This window comes from Equus caballus, chromosome 25, assembly GCF_041296265.1.
Source record: "Equus caballus isolate H_3958 breed thoroughbred chromosome 25, TB-T2T, whole genome shotgun sequence".
NCBI classification, from domain to species: domain Eukaryota; kingdom Metazoa; phylum Chordata; class Mammalia; order Perissodactyla; family Equidae; genus Equus; species Equus caballus.
Window position 1 is genome coordinate 42,423,343 of NC_091708.1, and position 27,539 is coordinate 42,450,881.

Consider the following 27,539-nt stretch of genomic DNA (forward strand, 5'->3'; position numbering starts at 1 on the left):
TGCTGAAGAAGACTGGCCCTGAGCTAACATGCATGCCCATCTTCCCCTACTTTATATGTGGGACGCCTGCCATAGCATGACTTGATAAGTGGTGTGTGGCCCACACCCAGGATCTGAACCAGCGACCCCCAGGCCGCTGAAGCGGAACATGTGAACTTTGCTGCACCACCAGGCTGGCCCCCCCCAAAAAGGGACCTTCCCTGCCCACATCCAAAGTGGGTGTGAAGCAGCAACAGAGCAGAAGTGTCTTCCTTCTCATACACAATCAAGAAGAGGCAGAGTGCTAGGCAGGTAAGATGCAGAAGTGGACTAGGGTGGCGAGTGACTCCTGAAGTCACTCCTGGGGGTTTGCTCCCAGTCACAAGGCAGCCATCTCAAATTCTACCCGGGGATGGGGTGCTGAAGAGACCGACAGAGAAGCAGTGCTGGGCCAGGTCTGTATGGGGAAGGGGCACCACGTAAAAACTGGGCACCTTTGTGTCCAAGATAATAAAACAATATAGTTGGGACAAGACACTACAACTCAAACAACAAAAGCTGGCAAGAGTCACCCCTCAAAGAAAGGCCCTAAAGAAGCTTACAGATGTTGAAAAACCTCCTCCTGACCTTTGTAACTAAGCAGAGCGGCCGGGATGAGAAAGCACTCGTGGGCCGGGCGGGAGATGCTGCCGCTGTCTCTCCTGGCTTGGATGGGGGCGTTTCTACACCCTAAAGTCCTTGAGAATGAAAAAGCAGTAAGTGTTTGGGGTAGCGCTTCATTGAGCAGATTTATTAGAAAAAAATACTTAAAATATTTTAAGTAAAAATACTTAATTTTTTACTGCTCAGAAAATAGGTTGGGGAGGGGTTATTAGAGGAAAGACAGATATTTACTTTAAACCACCCTATTGTTTTAAAAAACAACAACAACAAAAACACTTCCAAACCCTGAATGTATGAAACTAAAATAGAAGTGTGATGATTTTTTTGACTTAAAAGTATATCCCACACAATTCCTATCGGAAAAATTTCTGCTACACATAACTCATTGTTTTTTTCTCTCTCTTCCTTCCTCTCCTCCTCCTCTTTAAAGCAGTGGAATACTTGAACCACTGCAGATAGTAAGTACTCAAATACACGATGAATAAGATGAACCTAACCGTGTAGCCACACAAAGACGAACTATTTCAAATGACTGTGAAACGACAGATAACCTGAAGGTCAAAAATAACTCTGAAACATCTTTAATAATTTTTTAATAATCATATTGACGGAGGTAGTTGGTGGTGTTATTCAGAGACTGTTGTGTTTGTATTGTGAGAAAAAGCAAATGAGTCATTACGTATGTTGTTGAAAACTGGGATTTACGACGTGGGAGGAAGAAAATTAAGATGTAAGTTTGATGAGGTTAAGTAGAAACCCAGTGGTCCTGAATGTGAATTCGAAGTACTTGTATAAATTCAAGATGTGCTCTGTCTCAAAGAAACTAAACACGTGACCAGCTGGTCGCAATGAGGAACCTTTGTCCTCAGTGCGGTCTCCAAACACCACTTCCCAATAAAGGGAATCAGGGCTCCCTAAAGGAACGGCTGATTCCAGTTCCGTGGTAAGAACGGACACGATGACTTGTAACTCAATAATAAAAAGACAACCCCTTTAAAAAACGGGCAAAGGATTTGAATAGACATTTCTTCACAGAAGATATACAAATGGCTCAACATCAAAAGATGTCCAATATCATTAGCCATTAGGGAAACACAAATCAAAACCACAATGAGATACCCACTAGGATGGCTATACCAAAAAGACAGATAACAAGAAGTGCTGGCGAGGATGCAGAAAAACTGGAACTCTCACACACTGCTGGTGGGGATGTAAAATGATGGAGGTGCCTTAGAAAGTAGCCTGGCAGCTTGTCAGAAGACCAAACATAGAGCTACTACTCTATGACCCAGCAGCTGCACTCCTAGGTGTGTACCCGAGAGAAACGAAAACGTACATCCATACAAAAGCTCGTGTATGAGTGTTCACAGCAGCACTACTCATAAGTGCCAAAAGGTGGAAACAACTCAGATGTCCATGAATAAATAATATGTGGTACATGCACACAACAGACTATAATTTTGCAATAAAAAGAAATGATGTACCAATACATGCTACAACATGGATGAACTCTGATAGAATTAGGCTAAGCGACAAGAGCCAGTCACAAAAGGCCACATAATATATAATTCCATTTATATGAAATGTCCAAAATAGGCATATCTATAGAGACAGAAAGTAGACTGGTGGCTGTGTAAGTCCAGGGGGATAGGAAGAAATGAGGGGAGGAATATGGGGAGAGTATAAAGGGTACGGGGTTACTTTCTGAGGGGATGAAAATATTCTATGATTGATTGTGCTGATGGTTGCACAACTCTGCGAATATACTAAAAATCATTAAATTGTACACTTTAAATGTGTGAATTATATGGTATGGGAATTATATCTCAATAAAGCTGTTACACACCCCACGCCCCACAAAATACAAGCACCAGATGAGCCTGGAATATCTTTTCATACCAAAAAGTGAGAAAACTATCAAAGACTTCTAGGGTCATGTCAAAATGAACTCAGGAAACACCAGAAGTAGCTTTCACTAGCCAAGGTGAAACCTGAGAATCATTAAGAATCATTAACTGTGGGGCCAGCCCCATGGCCTAGTGGTTAAGTTCAGAGCACTCCGCTTTGGCGGCCCGGGTTAGGTTCCCGGGCACAGACCTACAGCCCTTCTCAGCGGCCATCCTTTGGTGGCAACCCACATACCAAATAAAGGAAGACTGGCACAGATGTTAGCTTAGGGTGAATCTTCCTCAGCAAAAAAAAAAAAGAAGAAGAAGAAGAACTGCAATGGATGGAACATATGGAGTAAGTATAAATTCATGAGTTCAAAATGATATTTTAAAAGACTCATCAGTCATGTTAGAGGATGCGAGGAAACACTCACTTTTTTTTTTTAAAAAGATTTTATTTTTTCCTTTTTCTCCCCAAAGCCCCCCGGTACATAGTTGTATATTCTTCATTGTGGGTCCTTCTAGTTGTGGCATGTGGGATGCCACCTCAGCGTGGTCTGATGAGCAGTGCCATGTCCGCGCCCAGGATTTGAACCAACGAAACACTGGGCCGCCTGCAGCGGGGTGCAGGAACTTAACCACTCGGCCACGGGGCCAGCCCCACACTCACTGTTTTGATAACTGGTAAATAAAGGAAGGAATTAAGCACCGATCCTGCCTTTCCTCTGAGAATTGTAACTCAAGATAACCATAAATTGATAAGGGGAAGTCTCTCTTTTAGATGAATTCTAGCTAAGTAATGATGAAAGAACGGCGGAAAGATTAGAATGTCATCATTTTGCAAGCCCTAATGAATGAATGGATCTAGGCAATAACTATCAATGGCTATTAACATCAAAAAGGGAAAGCTGCTCCCCATGGACACATAGGGCAGCACCTAGGAAGCATTCTTTTAAATACAAAAAAAAATTCGCATCTGATTCAGCTGCTAGTTTTACAGGAAATTTAAGGGAAAGAGGAGCATGCTAACAACACCGCAAGATGTAATCAGCAAATCCAGAATGTGGGAGACTTTTAGGAGCAATCGTCAGTGCCGTTGAGTCAATTCCGACTGCCAGTGACCCCGTGCGCAGCGGAGTGGAAGCCTGCCCGGTCTTTCTGCGCCATCCTCTCACCTTCCGGGGCTCTATCAGACAGTGCTCTGCGGCTATTCATAGGGTTTTCCTGGCTAATTTTTTTGGAAGTGGGTGGCCAGGTCCTTCTTCCTAGTCTGTCTTAGTCTGGAAGCTCTGCTGAAACCTGTCCACCATGGGGGACCCTGCTGGTATTTGAAATACTGGTGGCATGGCCTTCACCACCACAGCAACACAGAGCTGCCACAGGATGACAACAGGCACCCACGTGGTGTGGCTCCCTGACCAGGAAAGGAACCTGGGTCACTGTGGCAGTGAGAGTGCCAAATCTTAATCACAAAACCACCAGTGCTGGCCTTTAGAAGGAATAATTCTTCCTAAAAGAATAAGTTGCGGGGGCCGGCCCAGTGGCGCAGCAGTTAAGTTCGCACGTTCCGCTTCTCGGCGGCCCGGGGTTCGCTGGTTCGGATCCCGGGTGCGGACATGGCACTGCTTGGCAGCCATGCTGTGGTAGGCGTCCCACGTATAAACTAGAGGAAGATGGGCACGGATGTTAGCTCAGAGCCAGGCTTCCTCAGCAAAAAGAGGACTGGCAGTAGTTAGCTGAGGGCTAATCTTCCTCCAAAAAACAAAACAAAACAAAACAAAACAAAACAAAAAGAATAAGTTGCAAGGAGAAAAATACAGAGAAGGGGGAACTTTAGACACATATTAATGAATTACATTGCATGGACTTTATTTGGATCCTGAAGTGAAAAGCAAACCATTTAAAAACAGAAAACTAGGGCCAGCCTCAGTGGCCTAGTGGCTAAGTTTGGCATGCTCCACTATGGTGGCCTGGGTTCAGTTCCTGGGCACAGACCTACACCACTCATCAGTGGCCATGCTGTGGTGGTGACCCACGTACAAAAAAAGAGGAAGACTGGCAACAGACGTTAGCTCAGGGAGAACTTTCCTCAGCAAAAAAACCCAACAAAGTACACCCTGAAGGCCAAATCAGTGCAGGGCTTGCTCTTTTTTGTAGGGCCCTCAAGGTAAGAATGCTTTGTTACAAAAAATTAAATTAAAACAATTAAACAAACAACAAAGAATATGAAACAGAGCCAAATATGCAACAGAGACTCCATGTAGCCTGAGAAGCTCAAAATATTTACTGTCTGGCCCTTGACAGAGAAAGTTTGCCTGTTCTAAAGACAGGTACTAAGGCATTTACAGGTGAAAGGATATGATGTCTGGGGTTTGCTTCCAAATAACCCAGGGCAGTGGGTAAGTACAGAGGAAACAAGACTGGCTGTGAGTGAGTAACTGTGGAAGCTATGTGATGGGCCTTCATCAGACTATTCTCTTTTTTCCAAATGTTTGAAATTTTTCACAAAAAAAATTTACAAATAGGCTGAACAAAGAATAAAAGAGACGGCTTATCAGAAATGTCAGTGTGGCTGAGATAGTTACTTGCCCCACAATATCTGTTCTTCCTTATTAATGGAATTTGAGCTGAGCGTGTGACCAAGTTCTGGCCAATAAAATGTAAGTGAAAGTTTTGTGACGGCTTTGAGGAAGAACTCTTAAATGGAGAAGGCACAACTTCCTACTCTCTCTTCCTCCTTGTTGGCTGGTATGTAGTCATAAAGCGTGGAGACTGAGCAGCCACTGTGGACCATGAGGTGGAATTCATGTGCTAAAGATAGCAGGAAAGCAAGGTGGGAGAAGACCACATCCCTGACCGTTTTGTGAAAATGTTTCACAGTACCCTTGGACTGCCCATCTCTGGGCTTCTTCTACACGAAAGAGAAGTAAAGTTCTATCTTTTAAAAGCCAGTACATACAGTAGTTCCCCCTTATCCATGGGTCCGCTTTCTGCGGTTTCAGTTACCCACGGTCAACTGAGATCTGAAAACAACACTATGCCACAACGCCTACATCATTCATCTCACTTCATCTCATCATGCAGGCATTGCATCATCTCACATCATCACAAGAAGAAGGGTGAGTACAATACAACACAATATTTTGAAAGAGAGACCACGTTCACATAACTTTCATTAGAGTATATTGTTAGAATTGTTCTACTTTACTATCACTTATTGTTTACCTCTTACTGTGCCTAATTTATACATTAAACTTTATCACAGGTGTGTATGTACAGGGAAAAACAGTATACACAGGGTTCGGTACTATCCGCAGTTTCAGGCATCCACGGGCAGTCTTGGAACATATCCCCTGTGGACACAGGGGGACTAAGGCATTATTTTGGATTTCCTTATAGTCAAATCTAATCCTAACTGATACAGTCAGGAAAACATTTCTTTCAAAGTTATTGCTGTTATACAAAGTGAGGCTGTTACACAAGCCCAATTTTGGGTGGCAATGGTTAAATGACAGAACTGCAGGTATTCTAAAGATTTCCCCCAAGGGTGTCAGTGTAAGAAGGCTTCTTTCTTTCTTTCTTTTTTTTTTTTTTAAAGATTTTATTTTTCCTTTTTCTCCCCAAAGCCCCCCGGTACATAGTTGTGTATTTTTAGTTGTGGGTCCTTCTAGTTGTGGCATGTGAGATGCCGCCTCAGCATGGCCTGATGAGTGGTGCCATGTCCGCGCCCAGGATCCAAACCGGGGAAACCCTGGGCCACCGCAGTGGAGCGTGTGAATTTAACCACTCGGCCACGGGGCTGGCCCCCTATTATTTCTTTAATTAAAAAAAAAAATGTGGGTGTTAATGGGGGAATGGGGACTGGAGGTCAGGGAGAGACTCTAGGTCTGAGAATGGAGATTCCTGGAAGGTCGGTAAAGAGGATAAGGCAGAGCCCAGGGAGACAGGGACAAAGTTGTACATCTGAGACACGAAGAAAAGCTGACATTTCAACGGCAAAGTTATGAAGAGTTGGGTGTTGGTTTTGAAAGGACAAACTGGGGTATCTATTTGACCTTGAGGAGCTTGGTCCCTGAACAGCCAGGTCCTAGGCTGGGGGTGGCTCCTGGAGAAGTGGGAAAATGAGGGCCTTTCAACTCCTTTCTTGGAGAGCCATTGTGGTCTCTGAGCCTCAGGCTCCCACTGGGAAAGCACCTGCCTGGGCCAGATCAGAAAACAACAGAGGTCTATATTTTGAATTGAGATTTAGAAAACTACATGAAAAAGGGCCAGGATCACTGTCAGGGATTTGTAAACTTGAGCCCTTCGAGAAATGAACATTTCCACAGTTAACACTACTTACCAAAGTACTGACTGACCATTTACTGGGCACCTAGCACTTACCAGATACTTTATATACATGACCTTACTTAATCTTCCTTCAAATCCTCAGGGTAAATATTTTAAAACCTACTTGAAACTCAGACAAGTAACTTGCCCAAGGTTACAGAGCTAACAAGTGACATTTACGTAGGGGTTTAAATAATAAATGGTACTATGCATTCAGGGACAAAAACAAAGTAATCCTGTTCTAAAACACCTTTTCAACCCTTCAAAAAAAAATTCCAGTTAACAACTGAATGAGTTACTTGAAAGATGGTGAGTCAGTTTAAAGGCACGTGCCAACGTTTCTCCTCCAAGTGGGATGACGACATCCTCACGAATGTATTTTATTTCTGCACAGTCCCGTCCCTCCCAGCCGACCGGGGCTCTCTCACACCACCAGGACATGGGCTTATAAGGTGTCCTAGGCCTGACGGGGACAGTGAGAGAGCCTGGAAGCTGGTGGCTTGGAGGTAGGAGCACACTGAATCCTGTGGGCTGAACCAGGACCCTCCCTCCTCGTGGGAGGCAGCTGAGAGGGAGGTGAGTGTAAGGTCCGGGGTCCGGCAGGCCTGGGGGCGAATCACGACCTTGCCACTGACTACTGGTCTGCCTGAGCCTCAGTTTCCACACCTGTGCAGGGGGTGATCACGCCTACCTCGGAGAGTCGTTATAAGCATTAAGTGGGTAATAAAGCTTAGCTACTACTATTATTAGACTTTAACAAGAAGCGTCAACACGATACCAGTTAATACAGGCCAATTTCTGCTCATCCTTCAGGCTTTGGTCTGTCGCTAACCTCGGAGAAGCGTCTCTGATCACCCTCAAAAAGGAGGGCACCCGTACACCCAAGTGAGGTCATGTGCCATTTTTCCTTCAGAACACTACTCTCAGTTACAGTGACAGAATACACGTTTTCGTCTGCTGTCCTTCCCCCACTTTAGACCGTAAGCTCCCTCAGGGCAGGGACCCTGCCAATTTCATCACTATATTCCCAAGTCCATCACACCGCCTGGCACACAGGAGCTTCTCAATAAACGCTCCTTGAACAAATGAAACAAGACTGAATTTACAGAGCTCCTCACCTACACAATCTTTCTTCTGGCTAAAATATTTTTAAAACAATTGTGGAAAAGTTACTGGCTTTCACACACTGACAGGGTCATAATCTATAGGTTTCTCTCTCTCTCTCTCTCATCCTAGTCAATTTGAAAAATCAGAGAAGTTTTTCTTTCAGACATCCTTTTAACAGATACGGTGGTGCATCAATGATTCCATAACGGAAATCTACTTGGGAATGTCACAAAGCTCTATGCATAGAAACTCTCTCTCTTCTATGTTGGACATTCTCACTTGTTTTGAACGTCTCATCATAATCAATTTAGTAGAAGGAAATCTTAACAATGTCACCTGAAAAGTAACAATTATTAATAATAGCATTTCCAGACGCCAGGACAGGAAGAGCAAGGGGTGGGTGAGCCAGAACTCCACACACACTGCTGATGAAGGGTGACCCAGGCCTCACCTCGCTCTGCCCTGCTGGCCTCAAAGAGCTACTGGGGAAATCACAGGGGATGATGTGTGGCTGTGCTCCGAAGCCTGAAAGCGACAGGAGGTCTTCCATAACAGCCACCCTGGCTACATCCTTAAGTCTCACTGGCCCAAATAAATAACGTAGGACCTAATCAACTCTGAGGATGAAGAGAACCTGGGAGCTATCAGAGGAAGTTTTGATATCATCTAGACAACTCTCCCTGTAAACGAACTCAAGAGAGTCCCCAGCGTCACAGCAGCCCTGCTTAAACGGTGCTGGAGGCGGAAAGCCACCTAGACTTCCCAGCCAACACAGCTCATGTGGAGCAATCTGTAACGTTGAGCAAGGCCTTCTGAGCCTTCCCTCTGTAAGTTTTACCCTTTGGGGGTCCTTATTCTACTCTCCAGGGCTCTGGTGGATGTCAATCCAAGGAGGCAGCTTTCAGGAATCTGAGAGCATGGTTGAGAGGGGAAGAAATTTTTTCTGACTTAGGGTAAATGCCTCAGCTACGATTTTGGATTGAAGGGTCTAGAAAGGAGGAGGACAGAGTTTTTTCAAGCAAAGAGATCTGTTTCTAAAACATACATCCAGCACCACATAATTAATAACAGACAGCAGCTAAGGCATGGGTGTTTGGTATGCGCTAGGCACTGTTCTAAGAACTCTGTATGTGTTAACTAATTTAATCCTTCCTACAACCCTATGATATACGGTACCATCACTGTTCCTATTTTACAGACGAGTCAGCTAAGGTATAGAGCACTTGAGTGAATTGCTCAAGTTCACAGACTAGCAAGTGGTGAACTTGGGGTTCAAACCTGGCTGGGCCCAGGCTAGCCCTCCTTCCACTGCATTGTATGGTCTCCACTTTCCCACTGCTCACAGGCCCAGTCCTAACCCATAAGCTGTCACCCGCTTCATGCCCTATACTCTGCCTTACTCCTCATCCACTAGGGCTTATCTTCTCAATTAGGGTTTGTCCCTCGAACCCCAGTTCCAGACCCTCTGTGGCCTTCACTTCCCACTTTAGCTATGATTCATTATTTCCTACTAAGCTATTTCTAACTTCCCTGGGTAGCAAATTCACAGACCACATCCTGGATATCAAATACAGACAGATTCATTTCTTACTCATCTCAATATTGGTTTTTTTACCAAGAATCCCAGAAGTTCTTAGAACATGAAAAGGTAGCAGTTAACACACTGGGAGTCAATGCAGAAACAACTGCCTTTGCATTTTGTCTTAGCTGGCAAGCATGCACAGCCAGAGCTGTAATATAAAGACTCACTGAAGGTTTAATACAATGCTCAGTAAAGGCTGATTGCTTCTGGCAGCTTTTCCAACTATTGGGACGAGTACTCCAAAGGCTTGTATTGCTGTAAGAGCCATTTGTACGAGAGAATTAAATCACTAACAGAGAGAGCAGTATACCAAACCAGAGACACTGGAAGACATTCATTCTAACGTGTTCAGTCGGGAACAAGTTGTCATGTGATAAGCGTCCAGTAGGGAGGCTGTTCTAGGTCCCTGGCTAGGACCGTGGGACCTGCGCCCGTACCTTCACTCCATCCAGCACAGCCTTGATGACCCCCTTCACAGTTGTCACCATCTCTTTATCTTCTGAGTTCACACCTTCTAGCATCACTTGGTCAGACCAACGAATGAGGTTGGCAAGACTCTGGTACACTCTGCTATAGCAGGAGGAGAGGGCTGAGCTAGAGGGAAGAGAAGATTTTTAAAAAGAATGTTAAAAATCTAAAGCCTGACCATCACTTTAAAATATCTGTTTAGCACAGAACCAGTTTCTCACGGACTAGGGCCCGTTTCTCGATGGTTCCTTCTGTAAAGCCCGCACCTCCTTTTGATAAACAAACTTTTCTTTCCTGAACCTATCTCCTCACATCCAATTGTGCACCTTCATATTCTAGCCTATTATAAAATATTTTTTGTTTCCCCAATACAACATAAAAATTCCATCACAATAGTGAATATGCTTTTTTGAACTTCACGTGCTCCACGAGACTCCGAGGACGTCTCTCGGGGAGTACCGCATCTTCCCCTCCTGCTGGCTGCTAATCACTGGACTAGGTGAAAGCGTTGTTTTGAATTAGACTAAAAGTCACATCAGATGTGTCATGAGGAGCCAAGAGGTTTGGGGAATTTTAGCAGGGAGGATCCTTTAAAGGAGCAGCCTTTAAACATAAGCTCAAACAGACCCATAATTTACTAGCATTCCTTGTAACCTGCGCTCGGCCTCGTCATCCTCTGCACTGTAGCCACGGCTGAGACGTCACAGGAATGGACTAAGGAATAGTCTTTCAAGAATGACAAATCAGAGGTGAGGAGAACTTGGCAGGGGGGGCGGGTACCAGCTACACTGTGATGCCAACACACACAGCAGAAGCCCCGAGTGCTTATGGATGCCTCAAGGATTATACAGTGGCAGCCAAAATGAAGACTTTATCTTCTACATATTTTTAAATAACTAAAGATAATTTTCCCTAGGAACTATGGAAAGGATTATTTGACCATTTTAAATATTATGTATTACAACAGAGGAACAAAAGTATGGAAAATTTTGTGGGCTGCCCCTTTTTCACTCAAAAAAAAAAAAAAAAGAATGAGGCAGACACTTAGGAGCCAAAGACATAATTTTGAGAAAAATATATAATAACGTAAGATATGATTACAACAGGTTCTAAAAACAAAGCTATTTAAAACAAAAACCTGAGCAAACAATGCTCTAAGGAGCGGTTCTTCAGAATAAGGTAAGGAGAGAAGAAACCTGCAGGAGAGCTGAAGTTTCCATTTAGCCAGTCATCCCACTCTGAGCACGTTCCAACAGGACACAGGAAGAGTCAGCAAGAATGAAAGCCAACTCCTCAAGTCCCATTAGAAACAAGGAAAACTGTCAACAGGGGCCCCGAGAAAGCTAGGGTTTGGCTGCTTCAGAGGCTAACACGCATGACCAGCATTTGGTGCTGGCCCTCCTCTCTCAGGAGAGGACTGAGACGGCCAAACAGCAGCTGCGGTGTTTCCCAGGGCTGGAGCGCAGGTGACGCCATCCTGAAGGGGGGTGCGCTCCTGGCAACTCTGCCTCCTTCCTGGCAAGGCCAGGTGGGGCCTCTTTAAACAAAGACTGCTGCCTTCCACCGATGGCCCAGGGGTATTCCGCCCAAGCTTCACACTGTTAACCTGCCGGCAGTAATCAGATGAAGGGGGCACTTAATTATATAAAATTTAATTTCTACCTGCACTGAATGCTAAGCTTCCCTGAAAGCACCTAAAGAACGTGGCAATCGGGTCCCTTCACACTGGCTTGGAAGCAGAATACCCCTCTGTGTCAAGGGGCTAAGATGTCAGGAAAGGAAGCAGGCCCCTGTACCGTGAAAATGCTGTCCAGTGGACCAGTCGCTGCTCTGTTTCTGAAATGTAGCAAAGCCATCTACACTGAGGGCGAGCACGGGCCCTGCTCTCAAACACCTCTGGGGGCTCCACTGTGCAGACACCTCCATTCACTGCTCACACTGAACAGCCAGCTGCTTCTCTGAAGGCCAGTCCACCCGAAGGACCTGCCTGCTGGGCCCTGACCCACGAAAGAGGCTCTGAGCAGAAGGCAGAAAAACACCTTGCCAGCTTGCAAACTGCACTGGGGGAAACGAGATGATGGAAGCAATCTAAAAGAAACATGTGAGGAAGCATTTCGATCATCTCAGGGAGATTAATAAAGTATTATCAATTGGCTTTGGAAGAATTTCAGGAGGAAAAATCCCTTAAATGGTGTTAGCCAAAGGACTACCAGAAAAAAATCATCATTCCTTATGGCCACGCCCAGGCATTTCTCTTTTTCCCTCTAGGAAATTGTTATACATATTAAACAATTTTTATCAACTATAAAATAATTATAAAACCTCCCCCATAGAGAAAAATACCCTAAACCATTATCAGAGTACTTGACCAATTATTCCAGCACTTGCATGTCTAGAAAGTAACTTCCCAAGCAGAGCTGCTGGCTAACGCTCCAAAGCAACAATTCCAGCAGCAACACACTGTCAACACTATTAGTTACAGGATTGAGCTGGGGCGACTCTGTCCTGGACTCTCCCAAAGAGGCTTATTAGCTCCTGAGGGTGGCGGGCTGAGGTCGTCCGCCTCATTTCCCACGGCCACTCTCTCAGTGCCCCAAGGCAGTCACACCCTGCCCACACGACTACCGCATCTCCTCCCTTCCAGGAACGCACCTCGCCCCGCTGGCCTCCTTCTGCCCTGCTTAACCCCTGCCCTCACTGCTAATCCAATTCCCAGCCTTCCTTCAGCTCCGGCTCCATCACCCCTCCTCCAGGAGTGTGACTGGACCACTGCAACTCTCCTGCAACTCACTCTCCCTCCTGCAAAGCCCAACAGAGCTTCCGCTCACACGATAACTTAGCATTTTATCATAGGTGGGGGAGTTGATTTTTTCAACTAGATTTTAACTCTTCCATGGTAGGGACACCACATAAGAAGAGGTGAATGAGAGCATTTCATAAAAAGCCATCTACACATCAGACCCTGGCACATTGTCAGGCACATTCCCTCAAAGGGGAGCAGCAGCGAGCCCCTCGACGAGCTGGGCACTGGGGTAACTATGGAGAGACACAGGACCTGGTCTCAAGGCTCTCGAGACCAGCACACAAAGCACTACACGTGTGGCGACTGAACAGGGCCCCGAAGGGACTCACATCCTCAGAGCTTTCCCTACCCGACAGCAGCATGGCACGGAAAAGTGAAGATAGCAGCAGGGCAAAGACACACCAGTGCTTTATCCTCCCGCCAACTAGTCTCAGTGAGCCCCCAGCCACAAGACCAGAGTCTACAGGGGTCAGCTGAAGCTCCAGGGTGCAAGCCGCAGGGCAGACAGCTTTTTGGAAATAAAGACACTGTTTGCTTTATCTCCCAGAAGAAGAAAACTATGCACTTCATTGCCAAGGTCTGAAAACAGCTCATAAAAGCTTAGCCTCATGGGGCTACATGAGCACTAAACCATCTCGAGGAACTGAAACAGAGATGCGTTTATTCTGAACAGGTAACAGGGAAGAAAAACAAAGCCAGCAGGCATCTGACAGCCTCTCAAGAAAAAGCTCCTGCTAGGCTTTCACTTAAGATTACATTTAACACTGCTTTTCTTTCTGTACCTAACAATAACTATGGGGACACGCTGTTCACTAACCTTTAAGAGGAAAACGCACTCTAGCAACAAAAGCATTCCCCGACAAGAGCTTCCTGGGCCGAGGGCTGACTTCACCCGCCATACCCGGCTTCCGACGAACCCAGGTGCCGTTTGGGAAGTCCTGGCTCAACACATTTCAGTGTTGCACTAACTCATGCTCTTATGGGGTTCTTCTCTATCTTTTTTGGCCTAACCCTCTAAGCAGGTGAGGTCTTCAACAGGCCAGATGTTGGCAGGATTTAATGTCATAATAAACTATGGTTAACCTAGGGTACTAGGAGAAACGAGTCCAAATCAATGGGATTATTGCCAATGAGCTCGTGCAAAGAAATGACCACAGACTTACACGGTGATTACATCCCAGGGGATGGCGGAGATCTCCCTCAGCGTTGAGGCCTCATGAGTTAACAATGACCTCACCCTCAGGAGAGCATCAGGTGACAACTGTAGGGGCAGGGAGAGGGCTCCTTTCCCTCCCAAAACTCCTCACTGTTCCCAGAAACCTTCAGTTTGAGGTAACTCGGAACCAAGACTCCTCCAGACCCCGACTGCTCTGACACAGCCACGGGCTTCAGAGCAGCTCACCTGTGTTGAATTCGAGGATCGCTCTGCACCAGGGGCAAGATGGCCTCCAGCACCTTGCTGGCTGACCCTGGAAGCATCTCCAGTACCTTCTTATCAATAGCCATTTTGTCCACAATGGTCTTAAAGTAGCGCAAGGCACTGACAACTTCCTTCTCCTTCTCTTCCAGCCAGCTCAGGTTCTGAAAGGAAATGTTAAGCATAAGGAAGGAGGAGAGAAATTAAAGGAAGCTATTTAAAAATAAATAAATAAAATTTTCTGTAAACTAGCTTGAGACTGACGCGAATGGGAAAGGCTTCTTGCAGCAGAAACCAAGCCATGTTATTTTTCTAAGGATTGCAATCAGGATACAGAGGCTAGACTTGAAGGAAGAAAAAGGGGGCTTGCACCAAGAAAGGTTGGTTAGATATTCCTGAACTCCCTTCCCGGAACAGAGTCTGATTTGCCCTGAAGTCTTGAAAATCTGCTTCTCCTCCTCTACCGCACTGAGATATCACCACTAATCTCTTTAAGTGCAGTGAGGACTAATTTGCTGATGGCTGTAGGATGCTCAGAGAACCAACATTAAGTCCCACGGTGCATATCTATCCAGTAAATCAAAGCAAGAAACCCCAGGCCTTTCAAAGATCCAAAGGACTGTGTAAGACTGGTCAGAGGTAAGAGGGTTCAAAATCCATTCTCCCAGGACTCCTTCCTAGCTTCCCACATTCAACCCAAAGATGCAGGCCTCTCTCAACGAAATGACACGGCTCTCCCAAAGGACCTGGGAACCCCAGGGTTGGAAGGTGCGGGATGCTCTGGGGTGAAAAGGTGAAGAAGCTGGAGCAGATGGCAAGGAGCCAGTCACTACTTGTGCAGCGACTGCTAACAGCCTTCTGAGTGCCTCTGCTCCAGCGGAAGCCCGTCTAGGAGGAAAATAAGATGCAGAGCCCCGCAATCCCAGTACTCGAGTCACCACGCCCAGACCTTTGCTCCTTCACTGTGGGGTACCCTGAATCCATCGTCAGTGGGTGTACACACCGCTTTGGTTCCTTTTTCCAATCTCCCCCTACGTCGACCCTAATGTCAAGGACCCAGGTCCCAGCTGGCTGGCAGAGGAAGGGGAATCAAGAATAATCTATAAAATGGATAAATCCAAAAAGGGGTAATCCACTCAAGTAGAATCAATTACATGTGCAGTGCAAATTAGGAGTTCTGTGTATGAGGAAAACTGCCACCTGTGGGCTCTTTGAGGTCCAAGAATACAGAAATCAAAGCAACTGAGGGCAAGAAGATAACTTCTAGAAAAAGTAGGTTTAAATATTACTCTATAAATATAAAAAATGACATATAATAAAAAGTGATTATGATTCTGAACACGAGCTCTTTTCTTCTAAAATGATGGAGAATGTTATTTTAAGTAAAAAAATTCAATAGTGGAGGCATTTATTTTACAGGACTATCAAAAGAAAAATATATAAATTGATCGAGAAGTAAAGAGCTTCTTTAGTCAGACAACTTTCAAAGACCTGATTTAATTTCTCTCAAAGGGGTACTTGCCAAAAGGTACCGTGTAGACCAAGGGGGAAAGCAGCCCTTCCGCATTCCCGTCACTGCAGCCTCTTTACCCCTGCCTTATTTCTCTCTTGTCACTACCCGACATGTTTGTTTATATACTGTCTGTTTCCAAGAGGCCAGGCACTGCTTCTTCACCTCATGGACAAGAGCTTTCTGCTTTGCCATCACCTACCCAGGGCTGAGTATGAAGGAATTGTGGTTGTCTGCAGACATCAAATGTGACTAAAACCAGGGTGGGCCAGTCTGGCTAGAGGACTGGGACCACACCACCACCCTGTTAGCACACCGGGATGTGCAGGAGCCAGCGATGATGAAACATGAGGAGGAAGCAGGAAACATTTTAAGAAACTGTGTCATCAGGTTTGCTAGGGAGATGCGGGCCAACCTGGGGATGGGAGGCATCTGAGATGGGGAAGGCACTTCAGAGCAAAAAGAGCATTTTCCTGTCACTTGCAGAGAGATCAAACGAGCCACTGAAGAGCCAGGCGGCCCTGGGCTCCTAATAAAGGAGCCGACCACTCAGTAGAGTCAGATTTCATCCACCACTCTCCAGCAAATTCAACTCCCAGAATTAACGGCCTCTGAGCGTGCTGCACTCCCCCAGCCCTTCAGCTGTTAAATCTGGCTTCTTGCAGAATGTAGCCAGCAGTCAAGAGTTTACAGTGAGACACCAGATGGAGCGCTCACTGGAACTGGGAACTCCAGGCCTTGGCTTTGCTGAAGCTGATCAGCTGCACCCACCTGCACACTCCTCTTGCCTGGGGGATTAAGTGCCACCATTGGTCCCAACAAACCTGAAAACTCCACGAGGCTAGCAGTGGGGGTCGGGGGAGGGCCCAGATGCGAGGCCACCAGTGGGTTTGGGGACCAATGGGCTTCAGGCTCCTCACCTGCAAAATGGGGGGAATCATACCTGCCCCGGGTAATCTACAGAGGACAATGCTGGGGTCTGAATAAGAATGTATATGTAAGTATTTCATAAAGTTTAAGGGGAAAAACAGATTTTGATTAAGAAAACTTGGGCCAGAGCCCAAACTCTCAGTATATTGGGAATAATAAAACATACAGTTATGGTGAGAGGTAAATAAGACAGCATGTGAAATCACCCAGGACTGGGCCTGGGCAAAGGGAGACCCTCAGAGAGCTGTGGATGAATCTGAATCTGTACTTCCATCTAGCTGAGCTGCAATTTCCCATGTATTTAAACAGGGAAAGCCATGCGCATCAACTGGGATAAAAAGAGAAAGTTTACAGAAATACTCTCTAAGTGGCAGGAGAGCTAGTAAGTAAGAAATAATTAATGATGATGGCAAACGACAGACCTATTATAAGATTTTCTCTGCAGAGTCTTCTGGGTTCACACACCCTGGCAGATTCCCCAGCACTTCCAGTTCTGCCTGTGGGCCTCTACTACACAGCAGGTTTGGACTCACTTTATCTCATGCAGGTGACTTCGAGCAGAGCAAAGAAATTCAATCCTTTTTAAAGGGTGACGACCAAAAACTGGGGTAACATTCTTCCTTGGGTGAAGATTACACCTACAGCTTCTTGCTACAGAACAGGATTTCTGAGCTGTGGCACTACTGACATTTGGGGCAGAGAATTCTTTGTTGGGGGGCCAGGGAGCTGTCCTGTGTACTGTAGGATGTTTAACAGCATCCCTGGCCTGTACCCACCTGCTTCACTTTCCTGGTTGTAACAACAAAAAAAATGTCTCCAGTCATTGCCAAATGTCACCTGGAGTTTGCAGGAACCCCACCAAGTGAAGGGTACTTTAGCATCAAATTTTCCCCCATGACCCCTCTTGGAGTAATGAAGAAAGGGGGAAAATTCCAAGAACAGAGTGGCTGCAACAGTTTCTTAACAGAGTTCAGTGGTAGATCACATTTGTTAGTACAGCATTTTACTCTGGACTGCCTGAACTCATGTGGGATGACAACTGGCACTCTTCTTGGAGTTTAGTAGTATACTCAGCTCCAAGAGGTTGCTAAACAGATTGTAATAAAAAATAATTGTGGTGCAGACCAAATCCTCTACTTTAGTACTCTTCTTCAATCTGGAATTTAGATCAATCTGGCAAACACTGAATATTTCACTCTTGCTCTTCAGCCTCCTTTTGTTAACAGATGGGCCAGGAAAAACGATTATTCGACAGAAGACTTTTGGATTTAAAACCTTTATTTTTTCCACTTTTAACTAGAATTTTAAGATATTCTGCTGGTCAACATAAAAACAAAAATAGGTGCACTGCCAAAGTCAAGAATTGCGTGTCTATGTAGCAGGGTGGTTTTTGCCAGTGGCATTAAACTCAGGCTCTAACGACAGTTCACTACAAACTACGCTCTGGACAATCAGTAGAGGAGTAAGGATCTGTTTGTCTATACGGCTGGTTTTTATTTTAGATTGCTGAGCTTAATTCTATTTTTATGTTTAGTTATGTGTGTGGGTTAACATTTAGATTTGTGAGATATTAAAAAATAAACTCTGTTTTTCATAAAGAATAAATGTAGCATTGTACGATTTTCAACTTGGATGTCAGATGGCCTTCATTCAAATCTCAGCTTCACCACCCTTTTTCTGTGGGACTGTGGCCAAACGCTTACTATGTCTATAGCCTCAGTTTCCTTTTCTGCAAAATAAGTTTCCACCTCCCAGGGTTGCTTTGAAGATTAAGTAAGGGAAGGGGTATAGAACGCTTAGCATGGGGTTAAGAAAGGCGAGAAAAGTGCAAGCACACAGAAAGAGCCCGTGGCTCTGAGAGCACTTGGCTCTGTGGCAGCCTCACCACCCCTCGTGGGTCTTGCGAGCTGCCTCACAGAGCACCTTACACTTCAGACGCCCTTCCTTCCGGGCTATGCCGATCATCCTAGCAACTCAAGGAAAGAACAGCTGGTCTTGAGAGATGAGACTCACCCACTTCCCCCAGAACCCGTTGGACCCAAGCAGCACACCCAAACCAACCCCGGAAAGGATCCCTGAGCTTCTGCCATGGAGCACTGAGCTCTCTTCAAAGACCATGGGGCCTGGATAAACTCTCACTTTTACCCAAGGTCCCTTGGACTTTTTCCTGAACAATGAAGCCCACAGTTGCCACCCAAGTGAACACAATGATACTGCAATAGATGTTTTTCATCCCCAAAACCATAGGCCAGGATTCTGCAGTAGAAGGCAAGGCAAACCCAATTGTTCTTAACATCACACTGACCTTCTGCCTTTGAGACCTGGAAGCCACAGCACTGGTGGACATAAATTCTACTGCCTGCTGCTCCAGATCCAAGGGGATAGGGTAGCCCTCTGGTAGATATCTGTCTGTTGCCTCCTGGAAGAGAGGAAACCTGGATTCCTACAGAGCTTGAAATGGCCGTTTTAGGCTGAAGGGAGGGGTTGGTCAAAATCAATAGCGTTTCAACACATCTGGTTTGACTGGCCCTGTTGAAGTTACTAGTGTTTGAGGACATCTTTGTCTAGGTTTCAAGGATTTTGCATGTCTCAGAGCACGGGCCCTAAAGCCAAATGATGGATGTTCTGGACATCACAATCTTCCCTTATGTGTGTGCGCCAGGGCAACACGGGGCTCTTTGGGACAGGGAGGCAGCATCCCGGGGTGTGAACATGATGAGCTGAGCTGTTTCAAACGCCCAGAGGATGACACGTGTGGAAAAGGAGCACTGTCCTAGCTAACTGAGCTTGACTCTGATTAACATGAGAAACACTCACCATCCTAAAGGTTCATATTTCACAAGGACGCTGAAGGCCCCGCTTGGAACCATGGAATGCTATGGAATAGGTGTTCTGTACTGAAAGCTCAATCCTCAGGGAATGAACTTAAAAATAGCACAAACTCATATTGCTCGAAGCAGGCAAAGGCCAGGAGAAATGCCTAGAGAGAGTCAGCTTACTTTGTTCACAGGCTTCTCCGGAATTTTCACAGACACCTCAGCTGGTTTTCCCTTCTTTGATGGCGTTCTCTTGATTTTGGGTGAGTGGAATTTGTCCATCAGCTTCATGGTGAAGGAGGAGAGATGAGAACGCTGAGAGTCTGAAAACAGAGGGTACTAATTGTTAGAGGCAGAGTGGGAAGGAACTGTGGTTCACTGACCTTTGGTGGAAATGAGTATCGTCCCAAAACAAACCTTTTTCCCTGGCTGTTCAGAGTTACAAAGGAAAGGAAATATGGATCCACTAAAACATTTTGGCTTGCATATTTCAAGTTTTGCAATTTCTATCTAGCTCAGGTTGTTCAGAATTACGGAAGTCAAAGGTAGTCAGAATGAGTATGGAAAAAGAACTTGCAAATATTTCCAAGTGTCCTTATAGAGTTTGTATGACGATCTAACCAGTGTCCAAGGGAACGGGCTAAGAAGAAAGAATACCAAAGCAGAATCGCAGAAGTGGAGGATGTAAACACTGGAAAGGAAGGCCCTTTTGACTCAACCGCCTCATTGTTTGGTTTAGGGAACTGCAAAAGTGACATGGGCAAGGCCTCAGAGTTGGCAGTGGAGGTGGAAATAGAACTAAGGTGTTCAAAACTCTCTGGGACATAGTAAAAGACTGAATGCTTTCTCTCTGAGATCAGGAACAAGACTAGGGTGTCTGTTCTCACCATTCCTATTTGACGTTGTACTCTAGTACTCCAGCAAAAACCATCCAGATTGGAAAAGAGGATATAAAACAACCTCTATTTGTAGATGATATGATCTTGTATATGGAAAATCCCAAGCGATCCACTAAAAAACTATTAGTACTAATAAACAAACTCAGTGAGGTTATAGGATACAAGATCAATATACAAAAATCAATTGCATTTCTGTACAGTAGCAATGAACATTTCAAAATGAAATTTTAAAAAGCTTCTACTTACAATATCATCAAAAAATAAAAGACGTAAGCATAAATTTCACACAAGAAGTGCAAGACTTAGTCACTGAAAACTATCAAACATTGCTGAAAGAAGTTAGAGACTATCTAAATAAATGGAAAGACATCCCATGTTCATGAATCAAAGACTTAATATTGTTAAAGTGGGAATATGCCCCAAATTGATCTACAGATTCAATGTAATCCCTATGAGAATCCCATCTGGCTTTTTTGCAGAAACTGACAATCTAACCCTAAAATCAGTATGGATACACAAAGGACCCAGAATAGCCAAAACAATCCAGAAAAATAATAATAAAGTTAGAGGACTCATATTTCCTGATTTCAAAACTCACTACTACAAAGTAACAGTAATCAAGACAGCATGGTACTGGCATAAGGATAGGCAGACAGATCAATGGAATAGAATTCAGAGTCCAGAAATAATCCCATGTGTCTTTGGCCAACTGATTTTTGACAAAGGTGTCAAGACCATTCAGTGGGGGGAATGAATATTCTTTTCAACAAATGGTGTTGGGACAACTGGAGAGCCACCTCCCAAAGAATTAGTTTGGGCCCTTACCTCACACCATATATAAAAATTATCTCAAAATGGATCAAAAACCTAATTGTAAGAGTTAAAAATATAAAACCCTTAGAAGAAAACATAGAGATAAAATTTTTGTGACCTTGGATCTGGGAATGGTTTCTTGGATACAACACCAAAAGCCAAAGTGACAAAAGAAAAGAACCAATAAATCAGATTCATCAAAAGTAAAAACTTTTTAACTAGACTTAATATGGTGATCATTTCACAATATATACAAATATCGAATCATTATGTTGTATACCTTAAACCAATATAATGTTATATGTCAATTATACTTCAGTAAAAAAAATTTTTTTGAACATTTGTGCTGCAAATGATTATCATCAAGAAAGTGAAAAGACAAGCCACAGACTGGGAGAAAATATTTTCAAGTCATACACCTGATAGGGATTTATACACAGATAATATAAAGAACTCTTAGAATTCAACAAGAAAAGACAACCAAATTAAAAATGGGTAAAGGATTTGAATAGATATTTCTCCAGAGAAGATATACAAATGGGTAATGAGAACTTGAAAAGATGCTCAACATCATTAGTCATTAGGGAAATGCAAATCAAAACCATCATAAGTTACCACTTCAAACTCACTAGGTATAATCAAAAAGACAGTTAATACTAAGTGTCAGTCAGGACTGGGGAACCTGGAACCCTCATACAGTGCTGGTAGAAAATGTCAAAGGGTGAAGCTCCTTTGGAAAATATCTGGCAGTTCCTCACAAGATCAAACATTGTTCTATGGCCCAGCAATTCTATTCCTAGGTAGATACCCAAGAGAAATGAAAATATGTATCCACATGACTTGTACACAAAAGTTCATAGCTGCATTATTCATAATAACCAAAAGGGGAAACCAACTCAAATGTACAAATGTCCTTGAATGAACAAAATGTGGCAGACCCATATAATGGAAAATTACTAGCCAATAAAAAGAAATGAAGCACTGACACACGCTACAATAGGGACGAATCTTGACAACATTACACTAAGTGAAAGAAGCCAATCACGAAAGACTGCATATTGCATAATTCCATCTACTTGACATATTCAGAATAGACAAACCTAGAGAGACAGACAGTAGCTCAGCGGCTGCCTAAGACTGAGGCGAAAGGAGAGGGATGAAGAGGGGCTGCTAATAAGCATGAGGTCTCTTTTGGTGGTGGACAAAAACGTTCTAAAATTAGAATCCGGTGATGGTTCCACAACTAGTCAATTACTGAAAAAAAAAAATTGAATTCTACACTTTAAAAGTCTACCATATATGTGAATTATATCTCAATGAAGCTGTTTAAAAAAAACAAAAACCCACTGAGCAGTCTTCCCTCATCTCGCTATTTACCACAGAGATTTTCAGTGTCCAAAACTATTTTAAGTGATTTATTTATGTGCTTGCCTCCTCACAAGAATGCAAACTCGCGGAGGGTCGTACCTGCCTTGTTCATGCTGTTCATGGTATCCGGCCCATAGAAGACGCTCAGTAAACACTCATTCAACAGACGAACAAATCAACCAACAAAAACATACCCATGAAAAGGGCTGCTTCTTTTGGAACATTAGGAATTCACAGAAAATACTTGAAAGCAGTTGAAAATTAGGGAACAGATCATGATCCTATGCAATGGAAAAATAAATATCGGTAGTTTTAAAAATAAGAAGCACTTCCTCTTTCATTTTTTCCAGCAATTTAGTACTTAAAAACCCTTCCAAATGAATGACATAGCACCTTATATGACAGGCCTGTCTGTCACTCTATTAGTGTTGCATGTGACCTAAAAGTTCAAAGTTCAATTCATTTGTCAAGGACCTTCCAGGTGGCAGGCAGGATCAGATAAACTATCTGTTCTTTAAAAATTATCTAGGAGCCCACTGCACTCTGGACCAAAGAGAAATGCCAGGGCCTGACCTTCGTTCACATGTGAATCAAACCAAACACGGCTTCACAGCTGTCTGTCTGCTGGCCAGAGCTGCAGGAAGCCCTAAGACCCTGAGCATGGACGGAAATCCACAGGGAGCTGGTGCACCTCTCTCCTCACCTGCGGCAGCTCAGCACAGGGTCAGGAGGGGCTCTCAGCACCAGCCTTTGTGCGCCATAGTCAGCCCTGGGATTTCTCCAGCTGCCTGCCCTCTGCCCTGCCTCTTCTTCCCCACCCAAGAAGGGCGGTCCCGTATAGAGTTTATATTTCCTTCCGGATACTTCAAAATGATGTGACCAGTCTAGTGATTCACGTGGTGGTTAAGACAGTGAACTTTGTAGTAAGATTCTCTGGGTTAAAATCCTTCAACATCACCTAAGTCTTAAGTTTCCTTGTCTGGAAAACAGGGCTGATAACATTGTTCTTCCTGAGATGGCTGATGTGATATAGATTAAATGAGATGCTACCTGTGGATGAGGTACTTATTCAAGCGCCAGGAACATGGCACCTGCTCAATACAGGGAGCTAACCTAACTAACTATATGATTTGGTCGGGTAGCAAGGTTATCAAACTCTGAATTCTCATTTCCCAACTGCTTACAGATCTGAATCAGGTAACTGTGTCACAATGAACATTTAACTCACAGCCCCAAGTAACCGAGGGCCTTCCAAACGCCCACGCTCCTCTTCCTTTAGCACTGACCACAAGTCTGAATACAGCCTTAGCCTGTTCATCTATTTCCCTCTTTGGTTTCATGTGCCTCCTTCAGTGTTGCGCTTACTGCTGCTCCTATGCACTCCTTCTGATCCTTCAGGGGCCTCAGCACCCCTAGTCACGGCACATCCCTTGCCAGGCAGGTTCCCAAGTCAGACAGGATGTTAGAGCAACGTACTAACCCAGGTGACTTCCACCCTGGCAAGTAAGACTGAAAGCAGGGCAAGAAAAGCAGACACAAATGGGGAAGTCTAGGCAGGACGCACGGTTTCTTCGGTTTGCTTTGGTGGTCACAGATCTTCAGAGATGTGGCCCGGGCAAGCCAACTTCTGCCTCTTCCAGTCTGCTGCCCCAAGTTGCTGTACGTGCAGGCATGGGGCTGAGGGGCTGGCCAGATCCACATCTCTGTCAGCACGACCAGGGCAGAACCAGAGTAGACAAGCAGGGTGTGGAGGGCCCCAGAAACCTCTCAGGCTCCTGCATGCGCAGGGCCAGCCCTGATCGTGACCCAGGTGACAACTAAGGGTACCTCCACCTGAGAGCAGACAGAGCCCAGGAGTCTATCACAGGGCTCTCTCTGCCTCTGCTCTTCCCATCACAGTCTGAAATTCTAGTCTGTCTTGGGGCACAGCTGGGAATCCACGTCAGCATTTAAAGAGAGCGCTATATCTACCAATAAATCTCTCTCCTCGGAGTATTTAATAGCCTCAAAACAGCCAGCTCTAGTGCATGACGTGATAAATGAAGGGGAGAGAGCAGGTTCTTTGTAATGACAGCCAACTCCTCAACTCTGGAAATTGAGGACAGCACTAACTAGGACAGATTTTGACTTGGAGGCTGCTTGTCACCTTTTCCTTGAAAGAACCGGTTAGCAACACAGGTTTCAGGTGACTTGTGAGGTCACTCAAATAAAGCACTATAATGACCAGTGACAGCAGGGCGGAAGGAAGCAACGGTGGCAGTTCTGTTAGGGTAACCTTGCTAACAGCACCAGAGAGACAGACGGACACACACACACTTCCTGCCCCTCTTCTCACATCCCTCGTGTGTATCAACCATCTGGGGTACAGGGCAACATCAGAGAGGTGCTCCCACACCACCACAGAGTCTCAGGCAGCTTTACCAGACACTCTCATGAGTCCCTGACTTTTCACCTAGGGAGTCACACTTCAGATATTGTAAAGGTGTGTTTTCAGATTTTCTAGTATTGAAATTAAAATTTTGAAAGATTTCATACATACATATATATATATATATATATATATATATATATATATACCACCTGGAGAGAATTAATCAAACCCACACATCTACCAATCTAGCCTATCAGATAGAACTTTCAGCAACAATGGAAATGTTCTCTATCTGCACTGTCCAACGTGACAGCCACTTGTGGCTACCAAGTGCTTGAAATGTGGCTAGTGTGAGGGAGGAATTGAATTTTTATTTAACTAGAATTAATTTAAACAGTCACATGGGGCTGGGGGCTACCACACTGGACAGCACAGCTCTAGAAGTAGACCAGTATCAGTTCCACTGATGCCACCACACGCTCCTTCGTAATCACGCCTCTTCCCAATAACAGGTAACGGTGATTCTCATTTTTGTCCTCATCACCCTCACTTTTTGCGACAGTTGACATCTACAAGCACAGTTTAATTTGTGAGTCTGTGAACTGTACCTAAGTGGTACTACAGTGTAAGTATTCTCACGCTCTCGTTTTCACTCAGTAGCAGGTCTGATGTTTAAGCATGTTGAAGTACACGTGTGCTTTCATTTGCAGTGCTGTCAAAGTCTATATATTCTGTAATACCAGTTTATTTATCTGCTCTCCTGTCAGTGGACACTGGGTTGTTTCCAGCTTTTATAAACAATGCTCCTAAGAACATTCTCACATGTGTCTCCTGGAACACGTGCAAGAGTTTTCTATGACGAGACCTGGTGAACTATAGAGTATAGACCGTATTTAATTTTATCGATATTGCCAAGCGATACTCCAAAGTGGCCATGCCACTGTGCAGTCCCGCTAGCAAAGTTAAGCGAGGCTCAGTTGCTCCACATCCCCGCCAACCCCTGGGATTGCCAGACTTGCACACTTTCCACATGGCCCTGCATAACCAGAGGAAACAAAAGCCCTCCTTCACGGGAAATGCCCTAAGTGGGTATCTTATTGTGATCTATCAAATCCTGTGACAGTAACTTCAAAGGTCACTGATAGAACTTAAGAAGACAAAGCCTCAGACCACTGCTCAGCTTGGCATTTACACCAAGGAAGGTCAGGAACTCCCAATGACTAATCTGCTAGTCATTTCTTCCAGAGGAAGGGTAGATCATATGGCTCACAACTGATGTATGAATGACCATGAGGTTACTAAGAGCAGGCATTTTCTTGGGTAGTCATCACAGACTGAGATCCGGCTGGCAGATGAATGCCCAAAGAGAAGGAGGACGGGCTGCAGAAGAGGCAGGTGGCCTGCTCACAGAATCACTGCAACAAAAAACAAAAACACACCAATTTCTCCCCAAGTCGTCTGCCAGGTGTCAATATTTCATTTTTAAATTTTCAACTTGCCCCTCAAACAGGCCTGACAATGGTCTCTGCCTGCTGCTGACAAATGTACAGATCAACTGGCCTTTCAAATGTCACTTGCAGCAGCAGCTGGGATCCCAACTTAGCAATGGTTTCCATCAGGGCTTAATTCGGCCCTGGATGGGGGAGGCTCTAATATCAACCCCACCAGGGACCACGACATCAGGGTCACGGTGGACAACACTGAGGCAGCTCCAAAACCCTCGCGGGCCGTCTTGAGAAGCAGCGTGGGGTTAACTTCCCATTACCTCCAGCGTGCTGGGCGCAGAGCTGAGGCCAGGAAAGGACGTCCACTGTCGGCTTACGTGAGTCCCACTGGTCCAGTTCCACTTCCCTAACCCACGCCTCTGTTCTCCAAGTGAGTAAACAGGACGACCAGATTGGAGAAGTGACTTGAGGACATTAGGAAGAAGCTTTCTGAACAAAAGGATTTCAGACTTTTACTTATCCCGACTTGTACAGACTGTAGCGTAGAGATAAAGACCAGAGTCCAGGCTGAGTGGCTCATGGGCACAGCAGGTGGCTCGCAAGCTTTGGGGTCAGGTGGCCTGTGTTTTAACCCAAGCTAGGCCATGACCCTGGGCACACTTTTCACTCTCTGAGCCGTGGGTTGCTCACCTACAGAACAAGTGTACCCTCAGGACCTATGTCCTAGGTTACTGTGAGGATTAAATGTGACCCGGTGCGTAAAGCATTTTGCCGAGGACCTGATACACAGCAAATGCTCCACAAACGGCAGCCATTATTGTTATGTGATAACATTGCCAGGCCTCTGCCAACACTTAGTAAAGCAAAAGCTAAAAATAATCCCAGCCTAGGAGAGCAGAAAGTAACCTGATGTTTCAGTTTTCCCAACAATTTCCATATTAAAAGATCTTCTGTCCTACTTAGTATAGACCCACTCATATTAAAACAGAGGGAAAATAATATTTGGAGTTTTGTCATGAAAATCTGTTCATATTACCCATTTGTTCAGGAAGTCTGCTGGTAACTACGACGCTGCCGTGGGTGCTGATGGAAATATTAAGTGTATCTTTTTTTCTTTTTCAGCAACAAAAGTAAAACAAACTCATTATAA

The 27,539-nt window shown here is 44.8% G+C and overlaps 1 protein-coding gene across 32 annotated transcripts in view; it reads right to left on the reverse strand.

The window, feature by feature from the left end:
• The window catches only part of RAPGEF1 (Rap guanine nucleotide exchange factor 1), a 142,039-nt gene that overhangs the window by 51,889 nt on the left and 62,611 nt on the right, over window positions 1-27,539 (reverse strand). For 20 of the 32 annotated variants that reach the window (XM_070251949.1, XM_023629177.2, XM_070251965.1 and 17 more), the window contains exons 2-5: window positions 19,677-19,816; window positions 18,983-19,096; window positions 14,223-14,401; window positions 9,987-10,143 (exon numbers count right to left, since the gene is read on the reverse strand). In XM_070251949.1, coding sequence (XP_070108050.1) covers window positions 9,987-10,143; window positions 14,223-14,401; window positions 18,983-19,096; window positions 19,677-19,784 — 558 coding nt within the window. In that variant the 5' untranslated portion in view covers window positions 19,785-19,816. The remainder of the gene's footprint in view (window positions 1-9,986; window positions 10,144-14,222; window positions 14,402-18,982; window positions 19,097-19,676; window positions 19,817-27,539) is intronic. The other 12 variants (XM_070251969.1, XM_070251961.1, XM_070251957.1 and 9 more) reach the window with 1 other exon arrangement.